The sequence below is a fragment of the Microplitis mediator genome, chromosome 11, assembly GCF_029852145.1.
Source record: "Microplitis mediator isolate UGA2020A chromosome 11, iyMicMedi2.1, whole genome shotgun sequence".
Taxonomy (NCBI): Eukaryota; Metazoa; Arthropoda; class Insecta; order Hymenoptera; family Braconidae; genus Microplitis; species Microplitis mediator.
Window position 1 is genome coordinate 12,314,963 of NC_079979.1, and position 21,558 is coordinate 12,336,520.

Consider the following 21,558-nt stretch of genomic DNA (forward strand, 5'->3'; position numbering starts at 1 on the left):
TCGGTCAGTCATTGAAGCCGCCTACTCCTCATTCATTTCAACAAGTGCCCTCATATTTCTTTATACTGTCCAGTGTTCCTCTGAAAATAAAGAGTCAATTCAATTTAATATATTGTAATACATAAATTCATTCTACATACATTCAATACTTTTTTTTTAAATACTTAATACTTATGTCTATGGATTAGCAACAATTTATTTTATTTTTCAGCTGCACTTATTTTTTAGTACGCAGTTCAAAGTGTGCACGTACACTGCGACAAATGTCAGCATGTGGGATATGTGAGTGAATGAGCTCCTCTGTTGTCGCTGTACTGTCATCGTTGCCCAGTCTGACCTTCTTCATCTTCTTCTTCTTATTCATCATCATCATCATCATCATCTTCTTCTTCTTTTAGTTTTATTCTCTACGTACTCATCTACATTGGAGAGAAAAAAAAAATTATATTAATTTAAATTATACTTTATTATTATTTTTCAATAGGGAGCTTTTATGACTCAGTCATATATGGAAATAATTTAATTTTATTTAATGATAATAAAATTAATAATAAAAATATGGATAATAAATAAAAAAAATATAATAATAATAATAATAATAATAGAACAAGAGGATTATAAAACGGCAATTTAAATATACAAGTGTCGTCTGTAAGATATTTAACGTAGGGAGAGATGATAAAAAGAGAGAGTAATATAAAAGAAGAAACAAAACTCCAATTAACACTAATTCCCACTAATACAAACTTCCCTCCCCAGCTGCAAAGCAGACAGTAACTCCAATTCTTTATACTCTTATTCGTCTAAAGCTTAAATTTTCGAAAAAAAAAAAAAAAAAAAAAAAAAATCGTTAATACAAAAAAAAAATACTTATCTATAAACATCCGCGTATCAAGGACGTAAATAATTAATTTGACACTGAAATCAGCCGAGGTCTAATAATTTTAAGATTTTTTTTTAAACAATAAATTGAAAAAAAAATATTAAAAAAAAATGCACCCATAGATTTTTTAATTTTCTACATGCGCATTTTTTTTTTTTTTTTTTTTTTTTTTTTGTAATTGGTGTTGAAAAAAAAGTTCGAACAGTTTTAATTCTCTGGTAGGGATCATATAATTAATGAAATAAAATAAATAATTTTTTTCTATGTCTAAGTAAAAAATTTTTCTCTTTCGCTCCCTTTTTCTTAATATATATTACTATCGTAAACACAAGGTCAGGAAGTCATTGAGATAACAAATCATCGGATATAGAAATACTTTTATATGTTAAAAGATATTTTTGGAACAATATAAATATGTAATTTATTACTGTTATTATTTAAAACAGTAATTAATAATAAATAAATACGTAAATAATTAAATATATAAATATACATTGAAATATAAATAAATATACTCACTGGTAGTTAATTTACAAAAATAATAAAAAATTCTGAGCTTAAACAATCGCAGGAAATATCATGACCTATTGAACTGTAAACGTGTTACCTCGATCTCCACTTGTTGACATCGGCGTTTCACAATTTTTAGAAACCGTATTTTTTTTTTACATATATTTTACTACCAATTGAATTACGAGCGATACACGTGTACTCCAAAAAATTTATAAAGTAAAAAAAATTACCAGAGTATTTAAATTTAAAAAATAAATTAAAATTAAAATTAATATTATTATTAAAATTTATAAATTGCAATTGTAGAGTTTAAAAAATAAAAATACTCTGACAAGTATGACCACAATGAATCAACAGCCAAAGAGCAACTGACTGACTCTCGGACCGGGATCTTGGATGCGGGATAAAATAAAATAAAATGAGTTTTTAAAAAGAGGATTTACGATAGGGGAGCCGAAGACAAGACTGGTAAAAGACCAAGTAGATTAATAATTATGGTATGTCACTAATGCCGGCGTATTAACGATTTAATAATTTATAAAATATTATTAATTTAAATTACAATCAGACTCCAACACTCGCGTTTGCAATCCAGTTATTAAATTATAAACCCATGGAAATTTTACTAGTGTATTTACATTGCAAAGAGAAGAGAAAATGATGAGCATTTATTGTTAAATGTTGAGTTGAAATGATAAATTTTACTGGATCCAAGTTTGACTATTAAGTAAAACGAAACGATCACGACCCGTACAGATCCTCGACTGAATGATAAACTAGTCTTGATTGGGTTAATATAGTCCGACAGTAACTCTAATTGGTCTCTCTTGGCTGCGGGGGAAATGATTGGTCAATTTAATCCTAGAACCGCGATGCATTAAGCATTCAACGGGCGTTCATTCCCTATTAACCACCAGCTAAAATCATCTAACCAGCATCCACTGGTCCTGTTTCGTTCCATGGGATGAGAATCTCTTTAGTCTCTCCCGTGTCCAGCTATACTACGAGATCACCATCATCTTTATCATCGTCATCATCAGCATAAGAAAACTACAAACTGTACACAATACTTACCCTTATCATTTAAATCTTTCTTATATTTGTTATTTATATTTAAATTATTATTATTAGTTTTATTTATTCTACTACAACAACGTCCAAATCAATTTATCAATTGAAATCAGTGTCGGTTATGACTCCGGTTGAATGGCGAGCAAACGTCATACATTTGTCAAACGGTCATTCATACAGATGCTACATCACTTAAATTTACTTTTATATTCAATTAAATTCACTTATTTAATTATTCAATTATCCGTATACTTTTTTTTTTTTTTTTTTTTTAATATATATTTAATCATAGTAATTTTGTTTTTATTACAATTATCATACTACAAATTACAATAAATTTTAAATAATTATTTTTTACAAATATTTTGAATGCAGACAAACATCACCAGCGTGTTAAGTAATTGCGCATAGGTGAATTATTTATTTAGGAATCACCTACGGCACTACTACTTAACACGCGGATATGTTTTAATACTGGAGTTAAAACCTAAACTGACGTTAATTTTTAAATTCGAAGTAAAAAAGAAAATTTAGATTGTTAAGGAATGGAAATATTTGAAAATGTAATTAAGTTTTAATTATAATAGGAAATGTTAAGATAAGATAATTGATATTTACTACTGATTGATGACTCGGATATTGGAAATTCAAAATTTTAAATTAATAATTAATGTCGTTTATGTTTAAGTTTTATGATCCTGCAGTTAGCAGACAAAAAAAAATAAACCAAAAATTTGCACATGTAGAAAATCAAAAAAGCTAAAGGTGCAATTTTTTTAAATATTTTTTTTTTTGCTATTTATCGTTTTGAAAAAAATCAAAAAATTATTAAACGTCAGCTGACTATGATCCTAAAGTTAGCAGGCAATTAACAAATTTTAATTTTTCTTCAAAAATTAAAAAAAAAAAACTAAAAATATACACATGTAGAAAATAAAAAAAACTAGAGGTGCAATTTTTAAAAATATTTTTTTTTTACAATTTATCGTTTTGTGAAAAATCAAAGAATTATTAAACGTCGGGTAACTTTAGTATCATCAAGTTTATATTAAAAATAACAAACCAATGAATCACGATGATGATCTTTACGTTGGCGAGGTGCAGGTTCAACTTGTGAACGTATCAGTGAGCGTTAACTACAATCGCCCATTGTTACGGTCACAAACCGAAACAACTCCAATACTTTTTTTATCTATTAGTAATAAAAAAACACTTAAATAGTGATAACTTAATGATAAATGCAGCGTAATGGAATCATGAGCTAAGCAAAGATACTAAAAGATATATTATTTCTTTGGATAATTATATATTCGGTGGTCAGTATACTCATTTGTTAACTAAATTATTATTTCTTGCAAACATTTCGAGCTTTTATCTAGAAAAATATATATTTACTGTACGATAGTGCTATATATAGTAAAAATTTATCCATTTATTATTCCGAGCCCTTATGCGGGTCCATTCTTAGCCGGTTATTCATGCGCCCTCGGTCCTTTTTTTAAATATATCATATATATTTATTGAATTAGTTCCACTCAATTGTCATCTGTAAGATATTCATATATTTATTTATAATACTCAAAACTTAAATATTTTTGAATATATGATAACATTTTATCTACGTCATCAATTATAAAAAAAAAAAAAAAAAAAAATCAAGATTATAATTTTAAATTACCATAAAAATAACTCACTCAGTAAAAATATTAAATATTGCGGTAAAACTTCACTTGCACAATACGGTATTTAAATTTAAAAATATGAATTTTTTTTGTTGTAATTATTTATTAATATGTTTACATGTACGTAAAAAATATATATTATTTATTAAATATTACATGCATATATATATAAATGTATATGAGCATGTGGCAACTTGTGAAATGAAATGTATGACGACGCGTCACAACTTTTAAAAATTTAGTTCTCTTCTTGTACAATAAAAAATAAAGTTACACATGTACAGGTGTTTTTTTAGATGATCACGTGTGCTATCAGAGGCCTATCTAAAGACATAACACGTACACGGTGTATATCATAGTTGATTTTTATTGAGTAGTTTTTAAGTGACATTGACGTAGCTCTGGCTCTAGCTCTATTTAAACATAAATTATTGTCATTATAGTTATGATTATTATTTTTAATTTTTAATTCTGATTAAATACTTATTAACCATCACCTTCATCATCATCATCACTATCAGTACCATAATTATTATTACTGAGTACTCAGAGAAAAAGGATTTCGAGGCGCAAAAAATTTTTACCCGCCCTAAGAAAATTTTTGCATAAGAATTTAAAGCTATAGTTTTTTTTATTCTCTACATGGGAATTTTTTTAGTTTTTCGCAATTATACTATCAAAAAAAATTCGAAAATTGTTAACTATCTGCCAACTTCAAGGTCATTTTCTTGGGGCAAGTAAAAATTTTTTGCGCCAAGAAATCCTTTTTTTCTGTGTAAAAAAAATTTATCGGAGCAAGAAATTTTTTTTCGCCCTACAAAATTTTTTCTTCGATCAAGAAAATTTTTGAATTACGAATTGAAAACAAACAATTTATTGGAGCGAAAAAAATTTTCTTAGATCAAGAAAATACTTTTTGACCTAAGAAATTTTCTATCGTCCTAAGAAAATTTTTATTTTTAATTGATAGTACAAAAAATTTCTTTTTTTGAACAGAAGAAATCCATTTTTTTCTGTTATATTTTATAAGAGCTATGGAGATATTGGAGTAAAAATCTTTGGTGCGTAAATGAACCGGGGTCGCTGAGACCGCGAACCACGTTCTGTAATAAAACTAAGGGGACTTGTTCTAGAGAGTTTATTAAATTGGATAGAATGCGATGCGTAGGTCTATATGGCCGGATACACGGAGAATGAATCTCATCCAGTGGGAGGAAGTTTGAATTAACTTTATGCTTGTACGCTTTACTTCTCTCTGGTGCCAAAAGACTAAGCGATTATCATCGTATTATAAAATTGTATTTATTGCTTTTAAATTTAACGAATAATAAATTATTATTTATGTTTTATCATTGTTTAGTGAATAATTGTAATTATAATTATTTTATATTTTTTTAATTACATTTGGATATCGTCAATGACGAATGACATGACCCGAGCGCTTGGAGATCGGCATGTTATGTAGGGAGTTGAGAGCCGTTTAAATTGTTTGACCTAACGATTTATACCACGCGACGAAGGGTCACGACTCGTGGTACATGCTACTTAAAATACTACTATCCAATGACTGGACAAGGAATTATTACGATAAATTTAACAGTATATATATATATATGCATATACTTATGATCTTTAGTTTATTATATGGAACATTTTTAAATAGAAACAGATAATATGAGGATTAAGTATTGATGATATGTAATCTTACGCAGAAAATAAGGATTTTTTGGCGGAAAAATATTTTTAAAACGAATTCCTTCTAGAAATTTTTTCTCGCGCCAAGGAATTTTTTTTTCTCTGTGTATGAAATTATAAAAACTTGAAATTTGTTTACATAAAAAAAAAAGAAAAATTTAATTTAGTTTTTTTTAATAATACACATTTTCTATAATTATATATATTAATTTACAATTCAAATTAATTATAAATATTTAATTAAATATTCATCCTCTTTCACATATAATGTCAACAACACTGGGTTCCATGAGAACTGGTTCAAGGCATCTGTGGACCGCACTACCCAAAATTTCATCCAGTAAAAAATGTACAAGACTGTGAGAAAAACAAAAAATTTAATTCCTTAATAATTATCAATTAAATAAAAATAAAAATAATGAAATAAATTAATCTCACTTTTCATCAGCAACAAATCGCCACAAGTAGAGCTGAAGATAATGGGTGTCGACTTGAATCTGCTGAAGACCGTATTTACTAAAAGTCCGCAATCTTACACACTCGAGAAAAGTCTAATAAATAACATAGATTATTATAGTACTTGGCAATAAAATAAATAGTGATATTAAAGATAATCAGTAAATTTATGACTATTACGAACGACAAAGTGAATAATGATGTTATTATGTCATTGTGTCATAAAGTGCACCTGCATTTATTATGACATTATTCAATACTTAAAAATTTTTATTTTAAATATAAGCTTTATATGAAAATGTATTTAAATATTTACTTTTAAACTTATTTTAATAATCCCAGTTAAAATAGACGCTTTGTTGAATAAAACTGGAGCGAATATTTCAATCCTTTCTGAGAAAAGTTTGTGAATATTACTGACGAGTGATGAATCAAGTTGACTCGGAGTGTATGATGACCAATTTGAGCGATATTGATGCCTTGAAACGCTGATACTAGAATAAAATAATAATATTTAACATTAAAAAAAAATAATAGTCGTAAATATTCTTTGAAAAATTGATTCATTTTAAAATATTAATACTTTTCTTCAAATTTGTAGATTAGATTAAAGAAATTCTCAGATAGTGATTCCCACTTTTTTAAAATATTCAATGACGAACCGTCATAACCGTAATAAAATTTTAATAAGTAATTAAAAAAAAATTAAAGCCTTATTGGAAAAAAAGACAATTTCGCTGAAATATAGAATTGAAAAAAAATTACTTACAGTTATTATCAAATAGGAGTTACACAAAATTGTTGAATAGATTTTAGAGTAAAAAATTTGAAAATTCAAATTATAAAAATGACATGAAGATTTTACTGAAAATTGTTTGACTGCCAATTGATGTCAATTGTAAGTTATGTTTTTTTAAATCTATACCTCGACGAAATCACTACTGCGTTGTCCTTTTTTCAATTATGGTTTTAATTTTTTTTAAGGCCATTCTCAGACAGTTCCCCCCACTTTTCAAAAATTATATAGATTTTTAAAAAAATTACTTACAGTTGATATTAATTGGGAGTTAAACGAAATTTTTCAAATAAATTTCAGTAAAATCTTCATGTCAATTTTATACTCAGCAAATTTCGTTTCACTCCCAATTGATATCAACTGTAAGTAATTTTTTTTAAATTCTATATCTCGGCGAAATTTTTTCTACGTTGTCCTTTTTCATTTAATGCTTCAATTTTTTTTTTAATTAATCGATAAAATTTGGATACGTTTATGACAGGAGTCATTGAATATTTTTAAAAAGTAGGGGCGCTGTCAGAAAATGCCCTTAAATAATTCTGAGTAAATCTATTTTTATAATAAAAAAAAAATAAAATAACCTGTGAGTTTTCCGGCTGCTGTCACTACTTCTGTCAACCTGACCGTCATTATCATCATAGAGAACCGAAACTTGAGAATCAATAGCCGTGATATCTTCAACAACACGTTTCATAACAGCGCGGACTGTTCTTGGTTCGATAGTATGCAGCCAATCTCTCGTCTCAACAGATTTTCTCAGCATCTGCGACACAGCAAGACCTTGCAAACGTACATAGTGATTTAAAAGATCTTGTCCAGCACGTGAAAATTCACTACAAATATCTTGTTCTGACGTAAGTGCGCCGACAGAAGTAGCGTAGGCTTCAACATTGAACATGTCATCCGTTGTTGAAATCAAATAATGAATACTAGTGTCTTTAAATTCAATGCACATTTTGCTCAACAGCAGTAGCAAAGTCGCCGGATACTTGGGTACGTCAGAGCGCGTACAGAATCCACCAGCGACAGCTGTCAAGTGATGCAGGAATCCGACGATCAAACCTTCTCGGACTTCTTCGACGCAAAAAGTCTCCGAGAATTGCGGCTTCAAGCTGAATGATAAATCTGATTGTAGAAAAGCTGATAAATCTTGAAGGATTCCTTTTATTTTTTCAATCGTCGGTATCAAAAGCATCGCCTGGAGTTCTGTTAACCCGCCATCATTGTCGGAAGTTATTTTAGCCGCCAATGTTTGTCTTACTTTGGCCAAGGTTTCATTCAAATGCTGCTTCAAATTATTCAAATGACTGCGACACTGTTTTCTGCCAGCGTTTATTACGATTTCTATTCCCGTGTTGGCAAAATCAGCACCACTGCAGAGTATATTCATGGCTTGCAACCTGCGGTAAAATCTATCCAGTGCACGCACGAGTATCGCAGTGTCCGATACACCCTCGACTCTTTTCTTCATCAGCTCAAAATACTTGTTCATGTTACTCATTATAAAATTATCAAGACGTATCATAACATTGCTATCCAAGTCATAAATTTCAATGTCATCATCACCAGCACGTGGTCTATTGACAAACATGTCATTGTAAGAGGCAACAATTAGACATAAGTCACTTAAATAACCCGAACTACCGGCGTCAACAAATTCAATTATATCATTCTCACACATGTCCTTCAAATTATCTAATTTTTCAGCTAAACGATTGTCGGCGTGATTCAAAAAATCTTCACACAGTGAATCTGCTGGCTCTTTTAATCTTAACAATAAATCAACGCTCTCTGTTAATAATTTTGTTGTTGCATCTCGCCGATGAAATTGCATCCGCAATTGTGATTTTAATTCTTCTACTATTTCTTCACAATCTTTCTGTATGCCGTGAAAAGATGGCATATGACCATATTTATTTAATACTCTTTGCGCACGTATGTAATCTTGTACGGCCTGGAAAAAAAATTATGATAATAAATCAAATAAAATAATTTTGAGTTTTTATTTTTGGAGCCAATTGCAAACAAGTAAGATTTTCACGGAATTAAAATCAAGTTAAAATTTAATTTAACAGAGGAGAGACATTTTTTCCTCTAGGACAGAACTGATGATTTTACATTAAATCGAAATTAGCCGAAATCTAATCATTTTTTAATTTCTTGAAAAAATCGCACCTATAGTTTTTTTAATTTTCTACACGTGCATATTTTTAGTTTTTTTAAATTAAATTGTTGAAAAAAAAGAATTCGAAAATTGTCTACGAACTTCAGGATCGTGATTTTAAATTTACTAAATTTTCACGAGTGTAAATGTAGCAGACATCAGACAAATTCAAACTTGTTAATAAATAGAGTAAATAATTGATAGAATAAAATTTTGAAAAAATGCGCATTTAAAAAATTAAAAAATTAATGAGTGCATTTTTTATAAATATTTATTTTTTTAATATTCACTCTATTTATTCATGATTTTAAATCTGTCTGATGTCTGCTACATTCACACTCGTGAATTTTCTTGGTTTGAAATTTACTTGCTCTTACTCTAACAGGCATTGAAATTCGTAATTTTGATCTAGATAATTAAAAAAAAAAAAAATTTTATTGAAAGACGACATACTTGGGCATAATTTCCTTCGTTCATTCGATCTTTTAAATTACTTGGTAACTTGAATAAAAATTGTAAACGTTTTAATAGAGCATGGACTGATGATAATCTCGATATTTGTTGCCTCGTATCCTGGAGTGTTGATGATATTTGATCTGAAAATGATGTTATGCGGTCCATATTTGTTGTCAATGAATCCATGCTCTCTTCCATTTCTTTAAAATCTGTTTTCATCTAAATAATTAAATCATTATTATTATCATTGATAATTTTATGCTACTAAAGTAAGCCGAGCTTCAATAATTTCTGGATTTTTTTAAAAACGATAATGCAGAAAATTGCACCTGTAGTTTTATCAATTTTACCTGTGCATATTTTTAGCTTTTTTTATTTTTTAAATTAAATTGTTGAAAAAAAATCTGAAAATTGTTAATTGTCTGCTAACTCCAGTTCATATAAATAAAATACCTTTCTAATTGTATCAGTAGCAGCAATAAATTTATTATAATTTTCATAAACTAAAGTTTGCATTTCAGAATGTAATACTTGGGTATTTCTTCTTATTTCTTCTTCATGGTCCATTATTTGTTTCAACCGATAGTCCTATAAATAATTTAAAAAATGAACCAATTGCTAAGTAAATTTATAAATAAATAAATAAATAATTACCTTTGTTAATTTTGTTATGTACAAATCTGGTTCGAAATTAGGTCCATTTATGTCAAAAGGATTGTTCGTATTTTCAGCCATTTTTTATTACTATTTATTACTTAATTAATTATTATTACTCCTATTTAATTAACTTTTAAACTTAATTTTTTATATTTTTAAATAATTTAAAAATAAAACACTAAAATGTGACAGGTGACAAATCATCAAGAATAATAACGTGTTTATTAATGTTGATAATGATAATATGACTGCATAGTGTCTCTCCCTGGTGAAAAAAAAATGATCTGTCACTCATTCGTTACTGACAGTTAATATTATCAGTGTTCTATTTTATCTACTCGAAAAATAATTTAAAAACACGTGAGCAACATAACCTTTGATAAACAAAATCAGTAGGCACATGCTGCCTAATTTTTCATATATTTACTGTGATATATAAATAATCAGGTAATCATTTATTTATAATTATTATGTATTTGTTTAATTAATGATAAATATATTAGGGATTAATCATAGAAATGTTTATGAAACATTAGTGATACTCAAGTTAGCTAACGTCTAATTTTTGAATTTTTTTAGAAACGATAAATTTTAAAAAATAAATATGTGAAAAAAATGCCTGTAGTTTTTTAAATTTTCTACATGTGCATATTTTTAGTTTTTTTTTGTAATTGATCTGTTAAAAAACACAATCCGATAATTGTTAATTGTTTTCTAACCAGGATCGGAAAATTGTATGAGAAAAAATGATTGATGTTTTTAGTGATAAATTAAACTATTTAACATCTGTTTATTTTTTTTGGACTGGAAACTATTGATACTGAGTAGCAGACATTAAAAACTTTATTTTAAAATAAATTACATGACACTGAAGTTAGCAGACGTCTAATAATTTTTGGATTTTTTTTTAGACAATAAACCGTAAAAAATAAAATATTTGAAAAAAATGCACCTGTAGTTTTTTAAATTTTTTACATGTGCGTTTTTAAAATTTTTGTTTTTTTGTAATTGACATGGTGAAAAAAAAAATCAGAAAATTACTAATTGTCTGCTAATTTCAGGATCATACGTCTAATAATTTTTTGATTTTTTTTTGAATGATAAACTATAAAAAAATAGATATTTTAAAAAATTGCACCTGTAGTTTTTTAAAATTTCTACATGTGCATATTTTTAGTTTTTTTAAATTTTATAAAAAAAAATTGAAAATTGTCTGCTAACTTCAGTAATTTAATTTATCATGATACTGAAAGTACCTGACGTCTAATAATTTTTTTAAAAATATACATTTAAAAAAAAAGTATTTAAAAAAATTGCACATATAGTTTTTTAAATTTTCTACATGTGCATATTTTTTTTTTTTGCAATTTATTTATTGAATAGAAAAAAATAAAAATTGTTAATTGTCCGCTAACTTTAGGATCATTTATAAAAATTAAAAAATTTTCTGATGTCTAGAAACTTCAGTATCACAAATTAATAAAAATAATAATAATAACAAATTATGTATAAATGGATTAATAAACCGTAAATAATATTATTATAGAGATGGCAAAGTCATCAGCAATGGCGACGAAGGCACCTCGTAAGCAGGGATTCAATCGATCAGGCCACAGCATGAATCCCGAGCGATCAACTGAGGGTTTAAAAGGTGTGGCTAAACCGCGTTCAAAGGGTACAATAAAACGTTTGCAGATGTATCGATGTCAAAAGGCAAAAAGAAATAGCGTTGGTAAAATATTAACACCAGCTCCATTCCAAGGCTGGCAACCATCAGGTACCATGTCGCGAGTCGAGCCATCGCCACGTTGGTTCGGTAATTCTCGTGTGATATCACAAAACGCCTTGCAAAAATTTCAAACTGAATTGGGAGCTGTTATGAAAAATCCATATCAGGTTGTCATGAAGCCAACACAGTTGCCGATTACGCTGTTGGAACAAAAAGCTGCTCGAGAGCGCTGTCATATACTTGATACAGAAAGTTTTGATACGGTATTTGGTCCCAAAAAGCAGAGGAAACGCCCAAATTTACCTGTTTCATCGTATGATGAGATGCAGAAGTTAGTCGAGGAGAGGGAAGAAAAATATGACAAAGAAAAAGATGAGAAGGACTTTGACCTCATAAAACCAGATGACGGGGTTCGAAATGCACAGCGCGACTGGGTTATGGCTGCAGGTCAAAGCAAAAGAATTTGGAATGAATTATATAAAGTTATCGACTCATCTGATGTCATTTTACAAGTATTGGATGCACGTGATCCTCAAGGTACTCGGTCGCCACCTGTAGAAAAATTTCTTAAAACGGATAAGCCGCATAAACATTTGATTTTTATACTCAACAAAGTAGACTTGGTGCCAACTTGGGTTACCCAGAAGTGGGTTAAAATACTCAGCAAAGAGTATCCAACTGTTGCGTTCCATGCATCCTTGACTCATCCCTTCGGCAAAGGTTCACTTATTAATTTACTTCGACAGTTTTCAAAACTGCATATCGACAAGCAACAAATAAGCGTTGGTTTTATCGGGTACCCAAACACCGGGAAGAGTTCGATTATTAATACATTGAGGTCGAAAAATGTCTGCAAAGTAGCGCCGATTGCCGGTGAAACGAAAGTTTGGCAGTACATCACTCTTATGAAAAGTATTTATCTCATAGATTGTCCGGGTGTAGTTTATCCGTCCGCTGAAACGGACACGGAGAAGGTTTTGAAGGGTGTGGTGAGAGTTGAGTTGGTAAAAAACCCAGAAGATTATGTTGAGGCGGTTTTGGAACGGGTGAAACCCGAGTACATGAAACGCACATACAAGATTGACGAGTGGACAGACTGTAATGATTTTTTGGAAAAGATGGCACGACGATGTGGTAAATTACTTAGAAAAGGAGAGCCCGATGTTAATGCAGTTGCCCGCATGGTGTTGAACGATTGGCAGCGTGGCAAGTTGCCGTTCTTCGTTGCTCCCACGGTTATAAAGGAAGGAGAACCCGCTTCACAGCAGCAACAGCAGGAGAAGGAATTGGAGAAGGACCAGCCGCAGCAGACATCCAGTGAGGCGTCATGCGAGCCAATGACCGAAAAAAGTATGACAGAGGGTCAGATTAATGCTGATACCGAAAACAAATCGGATAATTCTTCGAAAAATTCAACGTCAACGTCAGCAGAAAAAGATAAATTGCAGCCAAATGTTTTACAAGACTTTAGAAAAATTCGCGTGACGTTGAGTTACGTCGGCGATGATGTTAAAAAACTTGAAGCAAGTACACTAATTACGGATGATTCAGTTAGTGAAATAAATTCAGATAATTTAAGTAGGATGGAAACTCCAGGCGGGTCTGAAGACGAAATTGAACATGAGGATGGAGATGAAGAAAAGTTAGATCCTAGTAGAGATGAAACAGTTGACATTAAAGATAGAGACGAGGATAAAATTCCTAAGATTGATGAGGGAAACCATGAGGTACATCAGCTAAACGAAGAGGCGGGGCATCTTGAGGCCAAAGACAATTTGATGCAGAGTGTTTTTGACGTACTCCCAGATGAATACGACTCGAGTGACAGCGAAAATCCACCAACTAAAACAACCAAGTATTTAACTAGCAGTGGAGCCTTCAAAGTTTCTCCGCTTAAAGGCGAACCCAAGAATTCAAACTTAACTAGTAAACAGCGACGTGGACTTGAGCGGCAAAATAAACGCAAGAAAATCGGCAGTAATTTCTACGAGGTTTCAAACGCCAAAAATCGCAATCGCAACAGAAAAATTCCTAAGGTTTAGAAACTTTGAAATTGTATATGTAATTTTTTTTTTTTATTTAAATAATAATAAAGCATTAGTTATAATAATGGTATTATTCTAGGCATGTTTATTTTAAAAATCGATTTCGGCAATAGTAATAACAGTAAAAAAAAATATTAATCAAGAAATGGCGCAGTAACTTCCGTCACTTGTATGATATTTTCGTGGCCGTTAACGATTTCTCCCCTTTGCGTTTCCGCTATTAGAACCCTCTTACATTACGCTAGCCCCAATCGTGATGCCATCGCTCTTTTTGGAATTAGGTAACGAGGGGGTTGGCCAAAGCTAAACTACGCGTCGTGGAAAAGAGCATACGCAGAGTAGAGGAAAAACTTTAACCTAAATATAAAACAGAACTTCGGGTCTCGCGAACGTCGAGGCGAATTGGCTTTTCGTGTGCACCCTCCACCAGTATTCATATATATACACATGCGTGCATGGAAAAGCCATCTGGTCGATGCCGTATCCGGTTTGGCAAAGAGAAATAAAGAAAACCCTAGAAGTAGTATAGAGGGAAAAATATATTTAGACCCAGGCAATTTTTCACAATCCCAAGTCCCGAATCTAAAAACTACACAATAAAATACTGAAACTAAATTCACAAAAGCTGGAAAATACTTTTGCTAACGTCGGCCTGCTGCATCAATAAACCATCTCATAAAATGTGGGATTAAAAAAAATTTCCTAAAACTTTTTGCAAACCAACTGTCTGTCGGTATCGGGAATAGCTGTAATCCTTTTTGTTTTTTTTCTACGCTTTTTTACGACATCCCTCTGTGTATACAGAGCAATAGTATTGAGGTAACAGGGGATGGAATATAAAAAAAATGGACAGTGACCCGTTACGCAGGTATACGAGGGAGTAACAACAACGGTGAGCATTTTTCGCCGGCGCCGAGTGTGGGAACACCGAAATTCCCCTTGCATCTGATTCTATCTTCTATCCTTTCTTCGCAAGCTATATATAATACAGCCATATATATGGATATATATAAATATAAATTTATGTATAAGGGTGAGGCGCGCCCTCAGGCTTCAAGGACTTGACTAGCACATGTATAATACACCCATATGCTTTTTTGGCTTTTATCCGATATTTCGTGCTGCAGGTATGCGTTACTGCTATCCAACTTATTAATATTATAAATAATTGTCGACCTGCCCACGCATGATTTTTATCGTGAAAAAACAGACCTACTTTCTACTTTCCGTATAATACATTTTTTATTATTATTATTATTGTTGTTTTTCCCGCAGCACTCACTTTGTAAAAAAAAAAAACCTGAAAATTTATCAGTAAACAGAGAAAAAAAGTATAATATATTTGAATACATAATTCTTGCGCAATGACTTAAAAGTCAAAAAGCAATTTCTTTGTTCGAAAAAGTAATCCTGAGTAGCATAGAGGATTGCCGTTGCAGTGGGATCACGCAGAGATCGGATATCGTGAAGCACAAGTGGATGTCTGAAAGTATATAAGCGATTGGTAAAGCCAAAGTGATTTGGATTTGAATGAACCCGAGCGAGACAGAAGGATTTAGAGAGCAAAGGAAGGAATAGATGTAAAAAAAAAAATATAAAAAAACGTGGGTAAGAAGTAGAAGAAGAAGAAGAGTCCTCTCAGCTGCAAGTCGCTTGGTATGCTGGAAACAGAGGGTGACCTGTCCTTTTTTTCCCATAGTTCTGTCTTTCTTGGCCAACGGCGCGCTCGACCGCCTTCATGCCTTTACTTTAAAATAGCCGGTACTTTGCTATAAAAAAAAACACAAAAAAAAAAATCATCAGCCCAAGAAGCAAAGATTGCCTACAATTTTTACGACGCACTGCGCTTTCCCGTTTCCCCCCTTTTTTTATACTTTATTTTATTTCTTCTCCGTGACTAGTATATAGTGATAGTACACCCCAACCCAAGGTTAATCTTCCTCTCGCCTCTCACTTCCTCACTCAACTACTTTTTTAGTGGTTCCTTTTTTTTAATATGTGTTGTAGCTCTTATTATATGCTGCGTTGTGCATCGGGATTTTTTCTACCGACCATGGCCTTACCATTAACAATACAACTTTTCGTTTTTAAACTACAAAAGGTTCAACAAAAAATAAAAAACTAGTCCGAAAAATCTAGCACCTGTTACCCTGCTAGCTATTACATTACATTACATTATTAAGTATAATCGGTATTCTCTCTTTTGATCAATGCAAAACTTTCACCAATTGCGTAGTTACCCTTTTCAAATTGCGACCCCTTTACAAGAAAACTAGACAATAGAGCAAACAAATAATTAAGGATCAAATTCGCATAACGGTACACTGCACTATAAAAATTCGGATTTTTTTTCAATTCGAATTCTTTACGTCGATCGGAGTTCCGAAATTTTTGAAAAAAGCAAATGGAGTTTTTTTTCATTCAATTTTAATCTCCATCTACTCCGATCCGGACTTTTAATGTCACGATTTTTTGGAGCAAGAAAAATTTTGCGTTATGAAATGAAAAAGAAAATTTCTTAGTACTAGAAATCTTTTCTCTCCCCAAGGGAATTTCCTGTGTAAAATAAACTCCATTCTGGAGTTAATTTCACTCTACGGGGGATTAAGTAAATAGAAAATCATCTTCTCCGCATTCACTCGGATTTAATCCACGTCCATTCCAAAAATTTTTTACAACGACCCAGAATAAGAAATGAAGGGTTTCTTTGCGCAAAAAATTTTGATTCGCCCCAAGGAAATTTTTACTTCTCCCGAGAAATTTTTTGCATTTCAAATAGAAAACAAAATTTTCTTGGGGCGGAAATAACTTTTCCTGCAAAAGAAAAATTTTCGAGCGAAAACGTCAAGCGCCAAATTTTTTCTAGTCCTCATAAAATTTTTGTTTCAAATTCTCAATGCAAAATTTTTTTCGCGCCAAGAAATTCCTTTTTTCCAGAGCATTAAAAAAAATGTATCATTTATTTTATTGTTCATTTTTTTTGTGATATCCATAAAATTTATCAGAAAATGTATAAAAAATTCATATTTTCCCTCGAGTTTCGAATCACGTCAGGGTCTTTGACTCTGGATTATAATTTTGAGTTTTGGGCGCGGTCGTGAGAGTTTGCCACGTGGAAAACTAAACCGTATATAGCAGAGCCATAAAGCCAATGCAGTTTTCAAGCGTAACATATGTTGTGCATGCGTGTGGCAACATCGCGGTATAGTCGTACACATTCCTATCCATGCGACTCGGCTAGGACCGACAAGTAAGAGGGATATATTATTGGATAGAGACCGGTTTGCCTAGCCGAACTAATGCTCTTCTAACGCAGATAAGCCCACGCCCTTTCCTCCCGTCGCCGTCGCCGATGCTTCTTCATCCTCAACGTCTTTGGCTTCTTCTTGCTTTTTATTTCTGTTTTTTATTATTTTTTTTTTAAACCTCTCACTTCGTAACGTCTAATGTTAAGTCCATCCGGGCCAGAGTTTTCTATATCCCTTTTATTTTTTTATTGCAACCGGTTAAATGTGTTGTGTGTATGTGGCGCAACAACAATAGATGGAAGTCGAGGTTACTGGCCACGGTTTATTTTTGCTTTATTTAAACAGGAAACTCCTACGTAATTTAATTTATATATTTATAATTGTTTGTCGTAATTAAAAAAATATAATAAAATAAATGGGTATCTAAGAATAGTCATATTGTACTTTGATCCTCGTAAATAGAACCCGTTATTTTTAGGTCAATTTATCGATATTGCAGTAATACGTCGGGTGATAGTCTATTAGAAAATGTAATGGAAAAAAAAAGGAAAGAAAAAACTAAATAATAGAAAAGCCTTAGGCCACCCTATTCTTATTATTGAAGACAGGTAGAACATTGATCGCGAGAACCTGTCGGTTGGTCATTGGCCTTCGGATGCAGTCAACTTGAAGAGGATTTTATTTAACCTAGAGAAGAAACACTTGGTCTTAGCCTCCCTGTAGTAGGATATAAAGATTTTTTGACTTAAGGAATATTGAGAAGAACCTGTTCCCTTTTTATCATAAAGAGGCCCATCCTCCCCCCGAAATGCTCCGTTCATCGGATTATAAATGACATACGGCTCTTAATTTTCTTTTCTCTTTTTTTTCATATTTTATTATTATTGTTATTATTTTCTTTATAATATATATACATATATGATATATCTATGCGTTTTATTTTAATGATACGCAGGTAAAAAAATTTTGTAACATTAAATATACACGTGTGCAGTCGTTGAACTTTGCGCCACTATCGTTCATATCCATGAAAAACAAATAGATATGAAAATCACATGAATATCAAAAATATGTTATCCAAAGTTTTTTTAAGATAGTGCAGAATGTTTTCTTTGTATTAAAGAGGAAAATATTTTTTTTTATTTTTTATTTTATTTTGTAAAAAAGTTATTTTTTATTCTACGTTCGTTGCCAGTGAATTTTTTTATTCTTTTGTATCGCAGAAGGCAATTTTTCTTGGCTATAAGTCATAGGCATTTCACAAGATAGAGAATAAGATAGAGGGAAAAAAGAAAATTTAAGATTATAGTTCAGGCCGTTATTATATATATAAAAAGACTCGGGACTCAGGTGGTTCCCGGAGTTGCGAGGGTGAGAAAAAAAATTCACATCATGGGCATATTTTTTTTTCATCCCACCTGCCTTCATTTTATTCGTTTCTTCTTCATATTTATCAATTCAATTGAATGATTTATTGAATGTAGATTTTTTATATTAATATTTATTATATTTTTTTTTTTTTGGAGCTTGTGAATTTTTATCAAGTGAAATTTTTTTTCCTTTCAGGTGTAGATTAAATTTTAACATTACCATTTATTGACGTCATTTAAAGGTAATTAGAGACGGTACGCAAAAGATGATAAAAAAATTATCAAAATTACTTTAATCTATAGATTTCGACATTTTAACGGCTATTGTCGAAATATATATTAGTATAAAAATTTTTATTACAACATTCAACGAATTAAAAAATAATAAGAACATTAAACCTAAATAAATAAATAAAACGTGATATTTTAAAATAATCAATGTTTAATTATAAATTTCATTTTTTTTTTAACTGCATTTATTTTATTAGTTTTAATTTCATTTTTTCTGTAGTAAAAATTTATTTATTATTAAAATATATATAATTTATGACGATATATTATAAATAAATTATGATCTTGTAGTTAATAGATAATTAATAATTTTTCTATTTTTTTTTTTTCAACAAATCAATAACAAAAAAAAAAAAGTAAAAAAATGCAGATGTAGAAAATTTAAAAAACTTCATGTGCAATTTTGTTAATGTATCGGTTTTGAAAAAATCAGAAAATTATTAGATGTCGACTAATTTTAGTATTATAATAAATTAAATGACCGAAGCTAGCGAAGAGTTAACGATTTTTTATTTTTTTTTCGACTATTTAATTACAAAAAAAAAAAAAGAAAAAAATGCAGATGTAGAAAATTAAAAAAACTATAGGTGCAATTATTTGAAATATTTTTTTTTTTATAATTTATCGTATTGAAAAAAATTCAAAAGTTTTTTGATGACGTCTAAATTCAGTATCTTATAAATTAATGATACCGAAATTAGCCGACGTCTAATAACGTCTTGGAAAAACGATAAATTAAAAATAAATATACATTTCAGAAAATTGCACCTGTAGTTTTTTAAATTTTCTACATGTGCATATTTTTAGTTTTTTGTTTTTTAAATTATTTTGTTGAAAAAAAAAAAATTCAAAAATTTTTAATTGTCTGCTAACTTCAGGATCATAATAAATTAACGCATTTAAATTTTGAGGCTTTTTTTTATTATTTTTATAAGTGACTGTACAATCTTAAGATATTTATTATCAACGCACAAATATGAAAACTTCATTTTTATTTGTACAAAAACAATATAAATCTATATTAACTCTAAAAAAAAGAAAGTTTTTTAGTCACAAATGCACAAAAATGATAAAAAAAAATATTTTTTATCTTCAGTAATTTAACTTACGAAGCTGATATTTTAAAAAAAAACAAAAGTATTAAATTTTTTAATTAAAGTGACACTTAAATTTTAATAACTTCAAAGTTCATTATTATTAATATCAAAACGAGAACATAAATAATAAACGAGGATTGATTTATTCTCCTAAAAAATTAATGATTTAAAATATTATTTTAAAAGCCAACTACCTGCAGTATTGTCCATTAAATAGGTCAATAACATTTACCAGAATCATTGACTTTGTCGTAATAAAGATATTTTTTTCTTTGAGTCAACAGGAAAGCCAAAATAATTAAAAATTTCAAATTAAAATTAAAATACAATTTTATTAGACAATTAAAAATCCATACTATTATTATTATATCTATTAATATGTATCCTATCACATTCTCAAAAAAAAAGACAAAAAAAATTTTAAAAAACAATTTATTTGACACAGAGAAAAACGTAACAGCGAATTAAGTAGTGAGCAAAAATAATTCGCCAGACGCGCGAATTTTTTTTATATTTTTTGCGCGGGGCCGACTATTAAGCGGTTCCGCTACTGCTGGCCATGCATTTTCGTAGTCGTTATATGGTTTTAAAAAAATCTAACATAACACGCATCAAGCGAAAAGAATGCTCGTTCTTTACATTCAACGTAGCGATTATCCCGTCCGATAAGGAAAAGTCTAATGTAGTAACTTTTATTATTTTATTAAACTTTTTTAAATTATAGTTATTTAAGAAACTCCAACTGAGTAAGCGAACCAAAAAGCAAAATAAAATCATTATTATATTTTTTTTTTTATTTTTTTTTTTCATACATTATTATTAACCATACATACATTTATTGTACAATAACGTTTTATACATTTGTACAATAAGGCTTATAAATATATACGAATTCAAAAATATGTATACATAAAAATTAAATTACACACACAATGTTTGCATTCTCTATTATATTTATCTTATAAATTATAGCTCTATCTCTGTGAGATGATTACGCAATAAAACATATAGCGATTAGCGTGAACTTGAAACTTGGGCAAAATAAAAAAATAAAATATATTTATATATATATATATATATATATGAAACAGCGATGATTAAAACCACGTAGAGAATATCGACGTGTGGGTAGCCAGGCTTTCAAAATAACATTCAACAGCAGACTTTTTAAATTCTTTGTAAGTATTTTATATTTATATCTTTTGCGTATTCATATTAATATAAGCGAATTCCTAAAAATATAAAATAAAATTGTCCCTTCTTTTCCACCTCCATAGTATTTATGTATATATATATCTTTGTTATTTTTTTCCCATTTCTTTCTTTTCGTAGTGTAGTCGCCTGACGGGTTTTTACCAGCCTATTTCTATTCGACTCCCTCCACAAAACAGTTTCCCAAAGTCGC

The 21,558-nt window shown here is 29.9% G+C and overlaps 2 protein-coding genes across 2 annotated transcripts; one reads left to right on the forward strand and one right to left on the reverse strand.

Annotated features, from left to right (window-relative positions):
* Positions 1-6,010: 6,010 nt before the first annotated feature.
* On the reverse strand, positions 6,011-10,597 carry LOC130677234 (vacuolar protein sorting-associated protein 51 homolog). The gene is made up of 7 exons (XM_057483913.1): positions 10,371-10,597; positions 10,170-10,304; positions 9,714-9,935; positions 7,678-9,050; positions 6,617-6,794; positions 6,283-6,395; positions 6,011-6,201 (listed from the first exon to the last, which is right to left on the reverse strand). The coding sequence occupies exons 1-7, from the start codon at positions 10,449-10,451 to the stop codon at positions 6,093-6,095; spliced, it is 2,211 nt and encodes a 736-aa protein (XP_057339896.1). The 5' UTR covers positions 10,452-10,597; the 3' UTR covers positions 6,011-6,092.
* Positions 10,598-10,702: 105 nt separating this feature from the next.
* LOC130677233 (uncharacterized) lies at positions 10,703-14,217 on the forward strand. Its single transcript, XM_057483912.1, has 2 exons — positions 10,703-10,820; positions 11,920-14,217. Exon 2 carries the CDS (start codon positions 11,922-11,924, stop codon positions 14,142-14,144), a length of 2,223 nt encoding a protein of 740 aa, XP_057339895.1. The 5' UTR covers positions 10,703-10,820; positions 11,920-11,921; the 3' UTR covers positions 14,145-14,217.
* The last annotated feature ends 7,341 nt before the right edge of the window (positions 14,218-21,558 follow it).